The following is a 13,918-nucleotide window of genomic DNA, read 5'->3' as shown; positions in this document are numbered from 1 at the left end:
AAGCCCAGACTTCCCTCTCCCCAGCCACTTCGTCCAGCTCCTCCCGGGGGATCCCGAGGCGTTCCCAGGCCAGCCGGGAGACATAGTCTTCCCAACGTGTCCTAGGTCTTCCCCGTGACCTCCTACAGGTCGAACGTGCCCTAAACACCTCCCTAGGGAGGCGTTCGGGTGGCATCCTGACCAGATGCCCGAACCACCTCATCTGGCTCCTCTCGATGTGGAGGAGCAGCGCCTTTACTTTGAGCTCCTCCCAGATGACAGAGCTTCTCACCCTATCTCTAAGGGAGAGCCCCGCCACCCGGCGGAGGAAACTCATTTCGGCCGCTTGTACCCGTGATCTTGTCCTTTCGGTCATAACCCAAAGCTCATGACCATAGGTGAGGATGGGAACGTAGATCGACCGGTAAATTGAGAGCTTTGCCTTCCGGCTCAGCTCCTTCTTCACCACAACGGATCGATACAGCGTCCGCATTACTGAAGACGCCGCACCGATCCGCCTGTCGATCTCACGATCCACTCTTCCCTCACTCGTGAACAAGACTCCGAGATACTTGAACTCCTCCACTTGGGGCAGGGTCTCCTCCGCAACCCGGAGATGGCACTCCACCCTTTTCCGGGCGAGAACCATGGATTCGGACATGGAGGTGCTGATTTTCATCCCAGTCGCTTCACACTCAGCTGCGAACCGATCCAGCGAGAGCTGAAGATCCTGGCCAGATGAAGCCATCAGGACCACATCATCTGCAAAAAGCAGAGACCTAATCCTGCAGCCACCAAACCAGATCTCCTCAACGCCTGACTGCGCCTAGAAATTCTGTCCATAAAAGTTATGAACAGAATCGGTGACAAAGGGCAGCCTTGGTGGAGTCCAACTCTCACTGGAAACGTGTCCGACTTACTGCCGGCAATGCGGACCAAGCTCTGACACTGATCATACAGGGAGCGGACAGCCACAATCAGACAGTCCGATACCCCATACTCTCTGAGCACTCACCACAGGACTTCCCGAGGGACACGGTCGAATGCCTTCTCCAAGTCCACAAAACACATGTAGACTGGTTGGGCAAACTCCCATGCACCCTCAAGGACCCTGCCGAGAGTATAGAGCTGGTCCACAGTTCCACGACCAGGACGAAAACCACACTGTTCCTCCTGAATCCGAGGTTCGACTATCCGGCGTAGCCTCCTCTCCAGCACACCTGAATAGACCTTACCGGGAAGGCTGAGGAATGTGATCCCACGATAGTTAGAACACACCCTCCGGTTCCCCTTCTTAAAGAGAGGAACCACCACCCCGGTCTGCCAATCCAGAGGTACCGCCCCCGATGTCCACGCGATGCTGCAGAGTCTTGTCAACCAAGACAGCCCCACAGCATCCAGAGCCTTAAGGAACTCCGGGCGGATCTCATCCACCCCCGGGGCCTTGCCACGAGGAGCTTTTTAACTACCTCAGCAACCTCAGCCCCAGAAATAGGAGAGCCCACCACAGATTCCCCAGGCACTGCTTCCTCATAGGAAGACGTGTTGGTGGGATTGAGGAGGTCTTCGAAGTATTCCCTCCACCGATCCACAACATCCGCAGTCGAGGTCAACAGAACACCATCCTCACCATACACGGTGTTGATAGTGCACTGCTTCCCCTTCCTGAGGCGGCGGATGGTGGTCCAGAATCGCTTCGAAGCCGTCCGGAAGTCGTTTTCCATGGCTTCCCCGAACTCCTCCCATGTCCGAGTTTTTGCCTCTGCGACCGCCAAAGCCGCACACCGCTTGGCCTGTCGATACCTGTCCGCTGCCTCAGGAGTCCTATGAGCCAAAAGAACCCGATAGGACTCCTTCTTCAGCTTGACGCATCCCTCACCGCCGGTGTCCACCAACGGGTTCTAGGATTACCGCCACGACAGGCACCAACTACCTTGCGGCCACAGCTCCAATCAGCCGCCTCGACAATAGAGGTGCGGAACATGGTCCATTCAGACTCAATGTCCAGCACCTCCCTCGTGACATGTTCAAAGTTCTTCCAGAGGTGGGAATTGAAACTCTCTCTGACAGGAGACTCTGCCAGACGTTACCAGCAAACCCTCACTCTGAAGTGGTCAGAGGTTATGCTGGATAATTAGGGTTAGCATTTAATTGGATCAGACTCAACTCTAGAATGCAAAACAGTACAACAGATTATAATGACTGCAAGTAGATATCAAGTGGAACAGTGATTCTCAAACTGTGGTACGTGTATCACAAGTTGTATGCCGAATAGTCAATTAGATATTATAATGCTATGACTCAAGCCAGTGTTACTGTTCAAACTGTGTGCAATGCGGCCAAAAATATTAAATATACTTGGTAAATAAAACCTCTGCTTTGTTTTTAATGAATACTTAGGCTTATCAGGCTACAGTATTTCAACGTTGGACATTATGGTGGTACTTGGAGAGCCAAGTATTTTTGAGGTGGTACTTGGTGGAAAACGTTTGAAAACCATTTAAGTGGAGAATACGTCCAGTACAGGCCAAAAGTTCGGACACACCTTCTCATTTCGAAGCGTTTTCTTTATTTTCATGACTATTTACCTTGTAGATTGTCACTGAAGGCATCAAAACTATGACACCTGTGGAGTGAAAACCATTTCAGGTGACTATCTCTTGAAGCTCATCGAGAGAATGCCAAGAGTGTGCGAAAAAGTAATCAGAGCAAAGGGTGGCTATTTTGAAGAAACTAGAATATAAAGCATGTTTTCAGTTATTTCACCTTTTTTTGTTAAATACATAACTCCACATGTGTTCATTCATAGTTGTAATGCCTTCAGTGACAATCTGCAATGTAAATAGTCATGAAAATAGAGAAAACGCATTGAATGAGAAGGTGTGCCCAAACTTTTGGCCTATACTGTATATCCTTTCATGAAGTTCTCCAAATCCAATATATTCAAACCAGATGTTAATTATCTATTAAGAGACCATGGGAAAAAGAAATGGGTGATGGTCTCCCTAACGAGGTATGGACAACTGCACTTTCATGCATTCATAAATGTTCAATAAACAGTAGACACAGGTTACTTCAGTTCAAAGTTATACATAGGTTTCATTATTCTAAGGTTATGTTACATACACTGTTCAGTCATCAGTACATTTTGGTCAAGGATTTTCTCTTTTTTTCTGAAGTTTTCCAAAGCCCATTCTTTCCTGACAGAGACTTAGCCCTGTTTGGATGTTCAGTGGACTCATTAACTCTTCCCCTCTACACCTAATCTGCACTCTTAATGGGTACAGTGCTGGCCAAGAAACTCATACTGGCAGAATGGAAGACACCAACTCCTCCATCCTTTCAACATTGGCTGCATGAACTTGTTTCAGTTATACATATGGAGAAACTGTAATACAGCGGACAATCCACTCAAAGAAAATGGGAGGACTTCTGGGGCCCTGTGATGAAATATCTTGACTGCAAAAGTCAATAGACTGGTTTGGTCAGATGGTTAATGTATGAATTATTGTTATTTTACAGTTAGAGATGCTACCTCAGTAGAAGCATTAAAGTCCCATCTTAAAACTAATTTGTATACTCTAAGCCTTTAAATAGACCCCCCTTTTAGACCAGTTGATCTGCCGTCTCTTTTCTGCTCTCAGATTAGGTGACCACAGATGTTGCGCTAGCTGTTCAAAGTCGGGACCCGGGATGGACCATTAATCTTTGCATCAGTTGCTGACTTGTCTCCACCCAAGACGATCTCCGACTGGCCCCACTATGGACTGGACTCTCACACTATGATCTAGATCAGTGGTTCTTAACCTGGGTTCGATCGAACCCTAGGGGTTCGGTGAGTCGGCCTCAGGGGTTCGGCGGAGCCTCCGCCACGGAGGTAAAGACACATCCGACCTATCGTGTAAATAAAAACTTCTCCCTATCGGCGTATTATGGATACCCCCAAACAATGTTCCCTCTAATTTTCCATCTGATTTGCAGGTTGTTTGATTGATCGATTGAAACTTTTACTAGCAGATTGCAAAGGAAGAGAATACATTATAGGAAACAGTACAGTTTACACAGTACAGTACATATTCCGTACAATTGACCACTAAATGGTAACACCCGAATACATTTTTCAACTTGTTTAAGTCGGGGTCCACGTTAATCAATTCATGGTAATGTGTGTAAGGTGTGTAATTTGTTGTGAGTTCATGTACTGTGTTGGTTTTGTTCTTTGAACAAGGTGATGTTCATGCACGGTTCATTTTGTGCACCAGTAAAAAAACATAACTTTTTCTTGAATTTGAAAAAAAAAAACATTTTATTTTTCACGAAAGAAGGGTTCGGTGAATGTGCATATAAAACTGGTGGGGTTCGGTACCTCCAACAAGGTTAAGAACCACTGATCTAGATCCACTCGACGTCCATTGCACCCGTCGCCCAGGGGTGGAAGGCCCCACATATGCGGTTTATTCCACGCTTTCTCATTGTATCCCATTGGGTTGAGTTTTTTCTTGCCCTGATGTGGGATCTGAGCCGAGGAATTCATTGTGGCTTGTGCAGCCCTTTGAGACACTCGTGATTTAGGGCTATATAAATAAACTTTGATTGATTGATATTTTCTTGCCGATTATATCAGATTTTGAAAACACCGTATTTTGACACAGTTCAGGAATATATCATTACAGTTATTCAGTAGTCATAATATACTGTATTATACAAATACTCCAAATTATGTACCACAAACTTACACATCTAATCACTAGTCACAACTTAGTTGTGGGATCTGAGCCGAGGATGTCGTTGTGGCTTGTGCAGACCTTTGAGACACTCGTGATTTAGGGCTGTATAAATAACCTTTGATTGATTATTATTATTATCTTTTTTTTTGTTATTATTATTTTAATTAATTTTCATTTTGGATTTTCTCTAGTTCCTGTAAGCTTCTCTCAATGGATGTGTGAATGTGTGTGTGAGTGGGGGCGGGGGATTGTTTTGTTTGGATTGGTTTTATTTGCTTTGTCTTGTGTGTTTTGTTTTTCCTTGTTATATGTTTTGGCTGGTGTTATTTTTGGAAAATAATTAATAAAAATATATATATATATATATAAAAAAAAAATCTATCTGAAGTATGAGCCATATAATACGTGGTAAAACAAGAATGTATGCTTGCACACAACATTTCTCAGGCAGTGTCTGGTAAGCGGTCTGCAACAGCTGACATCAGAGCCAAGTGTGGCTACTTCAAATGGAGCAAAGGTCAGCACTGAGGGTATGAAGAAGGATGACATAAGAAGAAAATAACACTACAGAATACTGCAAGAAATGGTAATTAGGAAAATACAGCTAAATTAAATTAAAAAGCTCCAAATTAATGTGCTTTAGTTACTGTGCATCATTTAGCACTGACCAAACTATTCCAAAGTATTGTAAATTAAGTTTACCTGTCACCTTAAGTAAATAAATAAACACTGACCATTTCAAAGTGTCCTTTAAAAATAATTCCAAAGTATTGTAAATTAAGTTTTCTTGTCACCTTAAGTAAATAAATAAGCACTGACCATTTCAAAGTGTCCTTTAAAAATAATTCCAAGTATTGTAAATTAAGTAAATAAATAAAAAATATAGCTTCCTAACTGTATACAATACAGACAGCAATGCATTGATGTGCAATATGACTTTTTCGTAGAGAAAAGTTTACGTTGACAAAATAGTTATTTTTATAATCCAAAAGAAAATTAATTAAGGAAATGTAGCATGTTTGTCCCGATTGTGGTCCGAAAAAAGCATTGATTTGTAGTCAGGGTTAAAGATAACGGGCAAGGTTTCACACACAGTGATGCTAGCAGGCTAGCTAGCAGTAGACAAACTCCGTGCTTAACAAGCCCCGACGGTTAATGAGTAAGACAGCTTTACATAGCTCCAAACTCCCCCTTAATATCATTCACTTTGAGTTCAGTTTGCATTTCATAATAAAGTAATGTCACAGGTGTCAAATGCACCTACCAGCAGCTTGCTCCTTGTCAGTCTCTCCCCAGTGCACCCCTCCCCCCTACATAGTAAACATGTGCATGGCAGCGAAGCTCCTCCCCCACGAGACAAAGCTCAAAGATTGTTTATACAGAAGATTTCTATGCCGGTCCAAAAAAATCCAACAATGAATTAATATGTTTGTGACATGAAAGCTTTTAATGTTTCATGCGTGTACAACTAAAGCACGTCAGAATCGCTTTATTGCGATATATGTATATATGCAAGAAATCCAAATCTGCGAAAGAAAGTTCATGTAGATCAGCATCCATTCATGCATTTTCTACCGCTTGTCCCTTTGGTGTAAAATAACATGGACGTATCCATCCGTAGTTTGATATTTATTCGCTTGCAGCTCCTCATATGCTACGGCGTTGCCATTTTATGCGACACACTCGCTCAAATATGTTTAATGAAAGTCACTCTGAAGCGTTTCAAGAGTGAGTGTTGAAGTAAATAAACGATCTTGCTTCGAACCTTTGACGTGGTGATCTCGCGGGAACTGGACAGAAAGAGCGCGCCAAACTAGTTAAATACTGTCTGAGGAAAACGAGCGGAAGTTTTTCAGTATCTCGGATATTTACAAATGCTGCTTTTTTTCTCATATATAACATCAAATCGGAGCAGGTGACCACGTTACCGGTTGTAACCCGACCGCGCAAAATGGTGTTGCAAAATAACGGAAGGTACAAGTCGGACCGCCGAGGTCAAGGTGGAGACCAGGAGAACCAGTAAGTAGTTCCGCGTCCATTATCCACATTCAGACCGGTGTTGTGCCAAAATGTGAGTGCCTGCCAAAAATGTATTTCGTGTTTGACATTATTTAAGCCTGTATCGTGTCTGATATTTGCACTAAAAAGGGTATTTCAACAAGTCAACAGTACAGTAGATACTGGATTTTGATATATGTAATGCTCATAAGGGCATTCTAGTAGAATATGCAGAGATAAGATGTGGTAGAGTGGCTGTGCCAGCAACTTGAGGGTTCCAGGTTCGATCCCCGCTTCCGCCATCCTAGTCACTGCTGTTGTGTCCTAGGACAGCTTGGGCAAGACACTAGTTTACCCACTTGTCACTAGAGAAAAGCGCTATATAAATATAATTCACTTCACTTCACTATTACTTTAAATACATTTTTGGCAGCAACAAAGTGGCCATTTTGGTAGATATTTGCTCTAAAAAGGGTATTTCAACAAGTAAACAGTACAGTAGGTACTTGATTTTGATATATGTAATGCCCATAAGGGTATGCTAGTAAAATATGCAGAGATAAGATGTGTCAGTATCAAAATTTTACTTGAAATCAATTTTTGGCAGCAACAAAGTGGTCATTTGGGTATATTTTAGCTTTGTAAAGGGTATTTCAATAAGTAAACAGTACAGTAAGTACTTCATTTTGATCATTGTAATGCTCATAAGGGTATTGTGGTAAAATATGTGTGTGTAAATATGCGATGTGTAAATATCAAAATATTACGTTGAATCACTTTTTGTCATCCATCCATCCATCTTCTTCCGCATATCCGAGGTCGGGTCGCAGGGGCAGCAGCCTAAGCAGGGAAGCCCAGACTTTCCTCTCCCCAGCCACTTCGACCAGCTCTTCCCGGGGGATCCCGAGGCATTCCCAGGCCAGCCGGGAGACATAGTCTTCCCAACGTGTCCTGGGTCTTCCCCGTGGCCTCCTACCGGTCGGACGTGCCAGGTGTTCGGGTGGCATCCTGACCAGATGCCCGAACCACCTCATCTGCCTCCTCTCGATGTGGAGGAGCAGCGGCTTTACTTTGAGCTCCCGGATGGCAGAGCTTCTCACCCTATCTCTAAGGGAGAGACCCGCCACCCGGCGGAGGAAACAAATTTCAGCCGCTTGTACCCGTGATCTTGTCCTTTCGGTCATAACCCAAAGCTCATGACCATAAGTGAGGATGGGAACGTAGATTGACCGGTAAATTGAGAGCTTTGCCTTCCGGCTCAGCTCCTTCTTCACCACAACGAATCGATACAGCGTCCGCATTACTGAAGACGCCGCACCGATCCGCCTGTCGATCTCACGATCCACTCTTTCTTCACTCGTGAACAAGACTCCGAGGTACTTGAACTCCTCCACTTGGGCAGGGTCTCCTCCCCAACCCGGAGATGGCACTCCACCCTTTTCCGGGCAAGAACCATGGGCTCGGTCTTGGAGGTGCTGATTCTCATCTTAGTCACTTCACACTCGGCTGCGATCCGATCCTGGTCCACAGTTCCACGACCAGGACGAAAACCACACTGTTCCTCCTGAATCCGAGGTTCGACTATCCGGCGTAGCCTCCTCTCCAGTACACCTGAATAGACATTACCGGCGACATTTAATGCAAATTTTACATAAATGAATACATCCAAACACTTTATATTTATTATGTGCATGAAGAAATAACAGTTACAATTTTATGCATCTTCCAAAAAAGAAAGAGGTTTTATCACATCAACATCGGACTAACAACAGTCCTTTAAAACTCATCAATACCACAGAAAAGGCAAACTGTCATTTTCCGGACACGATAAAGGCTTAAATAATGTCAAACGCGTAGCGTTACAATAACCACCAAGATAACGTGTTAGTCTTACACCTAGTAATCCGCTGTGGACAGACGAAGCCAAGAGATGCAGGTTTAGCGAGCGCTGCGAGCTCCTGCGACAGGAAATACATTTTTGGCAGGCATTCACATTTTGGCACAACACCGGGATGTAAACAATACCAACTGGCTCGCTTGTTGACGTTTTATAAGTGGAGGATGGACATCAATGTGTTTAACCAAACCAGGGACGATGGTGCGTCCATGTCGGCCCTCAAGAGGCTGGAGCGCAGCCAGTTCACAGACGAGATGGACAGCCGTTTCGGGTTCGAGAGAATGAAGGAACCTGGAGAGAAAACTGGCTGGTTGATCAACATGCATCCTGTAGGTCAACAAACACCTCTTTGTGAACTTTTGTCTTGTTTTGGTCACTTAGAACTTGCAATGAAATAGTGAAACATGGTTTATATGCACTTTCAGGCTGAGATCCTGGACGAAGATAAAAGAATGATCAGTGCTGTGGACTACTATTTTTATCAGGAGGATGGAAGCAGGTTTAAGGTGCGTTGTGGAGGAAAGCCTTATGCAGAAAGAGTGCATTGCTTAGCCAAAAAAAGGTAATTGCCTAGATTGTACTAACAAATAGGGAAGGATGCAAAAAAAAATTGCTTCAGAATTTTCTAAAAAAATCTACAGTACAGGCCAAAAGTTTGGACACACCTTCTCATTTAATGCATTTTCTTTATTTTCCTGGCTATTTACATTATATATTGTCACTGAAGGCATCAAAAGTATGAATAAACAAATGTAGAGTTATGCAAAAAAAGGTGAAATAACTGAAAACATGTTTTATATTCTAGTTTCTTCAAAATAGCCACCCCTTGCTCTGATTACTGCTTTGCACACTCTTGGCATTCTCTTGATGAGCTTCAAGAGGTAGTCCCCTGAAATGGTTTTCACTTCACAGGTGTGCCTTATCAGGGTTGATTAGTGGAATTTCTTGCTTTATCAATGAGGTTAGGACCATCAGTTGTGTTGTGAATGAGAAGGTGTGTCTAAACGTTTGACCTGTACTGTATATATATTAATAAGAATCAGTTATTAGTAGTGGTGTGAATCATTGGGCACTTAAAGATTCGATCCAATTTCTGGGGTGAAAATTCAATTGATTCAACACCATTCTCGTTTCAAACCGACTCTCGCAATGTGTTAGTTGGTGTAATATTCATAACGAAACTTTTCCGAAACAAGTTGCCGGTTATAATAGCTTAATCGGCTTGCATGGACAGAGCCTAAAACGTCTTTTTAAAAGTAGATTCTTATAAAAATGAATATAAATGATGAATCGATTTAGGATCCAGATGAAAAAGAATCGCGATTCAGATGTGAATTTTTTTTTTTTTTGTGCACCCCTATTTTCAGAACAATACCATGCAACTCGAAGGATCTTTTCTAATCTCTAACCTGTTTTGAAAAAGTTTCATTATAATTTTTATACCAAATAATGAATTGCAAAAATCCGTTTGAATCGAGAACCCATTCTGAATCGAATCGTCACCCCAGGAACCGTAATTGGATCGGATCGTCAGGCGCTGAAATATTCACACACCTACTAGATTTATTGTATTTAGCTTTGTGCTCTAGCTGACAAAACAAATGTGATGTATACACCAATAAAATGGCCCCGGAGCTGCACTTGGGATGTCTAATAAGTACATTAATATTGCTTATGTCTAACATGAGGTTATGTTACAGTTTGAGTTTTATTTGCAGTCATTTTTCCATGAAGGGCGGCATACTAAAGAAAGATTGCGTAGGTCTACTTTAAATATTAGGGAAGCACAAAAAAAATAGTTTCACATCTGAATCGCAATTCTTAATCATCTCGATTCTAAGTCAACTCAAAATTGAATTTTTTTAAATAAGAAACCAGTTTTAAAAATAAATTTCAAGACCAACCTCCAGGCAACCAGAAGGAGCTTTTATACCCTCTAATCTGTTTTGAAAACGTTTCATTATAATTATTATACCAAATAATACATTGCGAGAATCGGTTTGAATAGAGAATTGTGTTGAATCAAGAATCGATTCTGAATCAAATCGTCAACCCTGGAATCAAAATCGGATCAAATCGTTAGGTGCTTATCGATTCACACCCTACAGATACTGTAGGGTAGGGGTTGCTGCAGTCAGCAAGTCAGGTGTTAGTTTAGCAACTGTATGTGCTCAAAGAATGCTGATTATGTGAATATACCAAATGGACAGGTTGTTCTATCAGTTGATTTTTTCCCTCCCTAATGGCAACGGTATCGTCCAAGACCATTTTGTGCCTAAACAAGATTTAGTTTGTGACCCCGTTTCGGTCTTTTATATTATTTTTGGAACCCGCTAGGGTCTATAAAGCTGACTGCAGCTTAGTGAGTCTTGCAGTAACCGTCCCTTGCCTCATTGTGCCTCAAAGTTTGCGGCTTGTAAAGGTGACTATGTGGGTGGTATTTAACGTCTAGAGGGCTTTATTCACGTTAAAAAATGTATTAAGGAATTCTAAACACATTTTTATGATCTGGTAATAAAAATATTATAATCATTCCTACTTCACGGAAACTAATTTACCACGGCCATGCCTGGAACTAAATATTAGTGATAGACGAGGGTTTACTGTACTCTTAGCGACCAGAAGTAGATTTGGCTACGGGAGTCATAGTGTGTATATAAAAGACGCAACCAATAATAATGCAGTTCAAGTACATTTATAATTAGGTATTAGGAAATAATGTATTATTAATATTTAAAAAGTTATATAAAGATTTGTACTACCTTTTAAATAACAAATGAACAGTAACTAGACTACATCGATACTAACAATTCAGTCCAGTTCAAAATTAATGTGTTTAAATTTCAGATAATGTCCAAAATCTATATGAAACGGTTAAAAAAAAATTGATACGTCCAAGAGTGAAGAAAAGTATTTGACATCGCCTGCCGCAGTGAAGCCAATTGAAAACTGCTATACTGCCTCTGCATTATTTGAAAAAGTACGCAAAACAAAATAAATGGGCATAAACTATGACAAAAGAAATGTTCTTTAGACATTATATATTTTTGGAAAAGGTTTGGCTACAATATAAACTTAAATAGTACGGTCGTTTTAGAAATATGTTTGTAGATCTATCACGAGGACGGCATTTGAAGCAATGCTAAAAGAGCAATTATCTCTATGGGCTTTTGATTGCACGCGACTGCAATGCTGCTGAACTAAATTGAAATTATAACAAAGAACTTAAAAAAGAACACTGAATAAAAGTTTAGCAGAGACAAAGTTTAATTGTTTCCATTTGGTCATTCTGTGCATAGAAGTAGAACAAGCAGAGCACGACGACCAGGTGATGATCAGCTACTGAGGTGCCCGGTCGCCATAATCATGTGGCCCTAAACAACTACATAGTGTCCAAGATAACAATCAGGCTCTGTATGTGCATGTGAAAGAGTGCATCAGGGAGCATGAGACATAATTTTTGCACCACAGAGTCCAGACCTGAACCCCATTGAGGGTATTTTGGATTGGCTGCAGATAACTAAATCTCAAATCATTATTATCTTGGAGAAAAAAATGATGTGACTCTGGACAGAAATAAATAGTGACATTGAAGTGTGGCCTATTCAAAGCTAAAGGTGGTCTATCAATATTTTTGGGGTCTAGCAGTTTACATTTTATGTATTTTTACTTACCTGTGTACATTAATTGTTACCTAATTGTATCTGGTCTGTTTATAGGTTGCGCTCCCTTTCAAGCCTTATTTTTATGTTGCCACAAAAAAGGTAAGTCTGGGCATGAAATAGGGTTTTTGTCAAAGCCCAAAATGTGTGATGACTCATAGAACACTTTTGCAGAACTGTGAGAGAGAAGTTATCTCATATCTGTCAAGGAAGTTCCAAGGAAAAGTGTCCAAGCTTGAAATTGTCCCTAAAGAGGATCTTGATCTGGTGAGAGGGATTTTTGCTGTCTAAAAAGCCCTCACTCTCACAAATATCTTTAAACTGCTCTTCTCTTTTGTTGCCCAGCCGAACCACCTAGTTGGACTAAAGCGAGGATACATTAAGCTGTCATTCAGCACGGTAGATGACCTCATGAAGGTAAAGCGGGAGATTTCCCCGGCAGTGCGAAAAAACCGAGAAAAAGAGCAGTCCAATGATGTCTACACTTCAATGTTATCAAGGTATTGGGGATGTTTTTTGTTATTTTTGTGCAACTTCCTATGTATATGTTTTAATACCTATACAAATGAGTTGGTAATGATTTTTAATTGTGGAAAAAGTGCTTATTTTATTGGATCAGCAACATGTGCTCTGGCAGTAACGTGGCAGATGGCAATTATCTTTTATTGTGAGGCCACACACAAACACAACAGACTATATTCTCTGCCAGTTAGGCGCAACATAACATCTTGACATTAAAATACCATTTTAAAAATTAATACATGTTTTTTGACAAAGCTCTTAACTCAAAACACTTGAATGTCAAACTACTGTCGCCCATTGAAATTAACTGAACTCAATTTAATTCAGGTGTGTTCAATCTTTGTCCACCAAGGCCCACATAACGAAAAGTCAAAATATGCGGTAACCATTTCGAAAATAAATTATTTTGTAAAAAAAAATAAAATAAAAAAATGCTGAAAACAGACATTACATATATTTGACAAAACCGTGATCAATTTATTAAATTTTGTTTGATATACTGTACTTTTAATGTTTATGATTTCCCATTTAAGTGTTATTTTAATATTATTTGTATTTCTTTAACACGTTTTCTACGAGTGTTCCGCAAAGCACCAACTCGGCGAGTCTGCATAAAAGAAAGCAAATATGAGAAAAACCTAAAGGAGTTAAGTTTTTACCTAAGACAACAATCGTATATGAAGCTTTCAGCACATACACAATGTTGACATCTATAGTTGTATTTTGATAAAGACATGGAAAACACGCTATTCGTAAACGGCACGTGCAACAGCAACAAACATCAGTAGACGCAAAGTTAAATCTTGAAATGCAACCTTACCCGTGCATAAACGAGGCATATTTATCTGGTAGAGTCTTGATACCAATTTCCTTGACCCAGCCACACACAGAGAAGTTGTAGACCTTCATGCTTTTCCAAGTTTCTATCGGTTTTGTCATGTAGAATGGCGTCTGGAGCACAATAATTTGATATGTCTGAGAATGCAGTATCACTCAAAAATATTTTTTTGATTAAGCTTAAGATTACTTTATTTCAGGATCAAGTATATGTTAGATTTTTTGCTCATATCTGCTTTTTGCAGGAAGATATAGGCCTCTTGTGTACTCAGATAGTTTGCGCGCTGCTTGCTGTA

At 41.2% G+C, this 13,918-nt stretch overlaps 2 protein-coding genes across 3 annotated transcripts in view; one reads left to right on the top strand and one right to left on the bottom strand.

Annotated features, from left to right (window-relative positions):
- Positions 1–6,036, bottom strand: part of acacb (acetyl-CoA carboxylase beta) — a 58,037-nt gene extending 52,001 nt beyond the window's left edge. For both annotated transcript variants that reach the window (XM_062051247.1, XM_062051249.1), the window contains exon 1: positions 5,971–6,036. The gene's annotated coding sequence lies outside the window, so the exon portion shown is untranslated. The remainder of the gene's footprint in view (positions 1–5,970) is intronic.
- Positions 6,037–6,477: 441 nt separating this feature from the next.
- The window catches only part of pole (polymerase (DNA directed), epsilon), a 46,204-nt gene continuing 38,763 nt past the window's right edge, over positions 6,478–13,918 (top strand). The window contains exons 1-6 of the mRNA XM_062051246.1: positions 6,478–6,725; positions 8,795–8,930; positions 9,027–9,107; positions 12,321–12,365; positions 12,438–12,530; positions 12,609–12,763. Coding sequence (XP_061907230.1) covers positions 6,658–6,725; positions 8,795–8,930; positions 9,027–9,107; positions 12,321–12,365; positions 12,438–12,530; positions 12,609–12,763 — 578 coding nt within the window. The 5' untranslated portion in view covers positions 6,478–6,657. The remainder of the gene's footprint in view (positions 6,726–8,794; positions 8,931–9,026; positions 9,108–12,320; positions 12,366–12,437; positions 12,531–12,608; positions 12,764–13,918) is intronic.

This window comes from Entelurus aequoreus, linkage group LG06 (assembly GCF_033978785.1).
Source record: "Entelurus aequoreus isolate RoL-2023_Sb linkage group LG06, RoL_Eaeq_v1.1, whole genome shotgun sequence".
Lineage (NCBI taxonomy): Eukaryota > Metazoa > Chordata > Actinopteri > Syngnathiformes > Syngnathidae > Entelurus > Entelurus aequoreus.
This window is presented reverse-complemented; position numbering and strand designations above follow the sequence as displayed.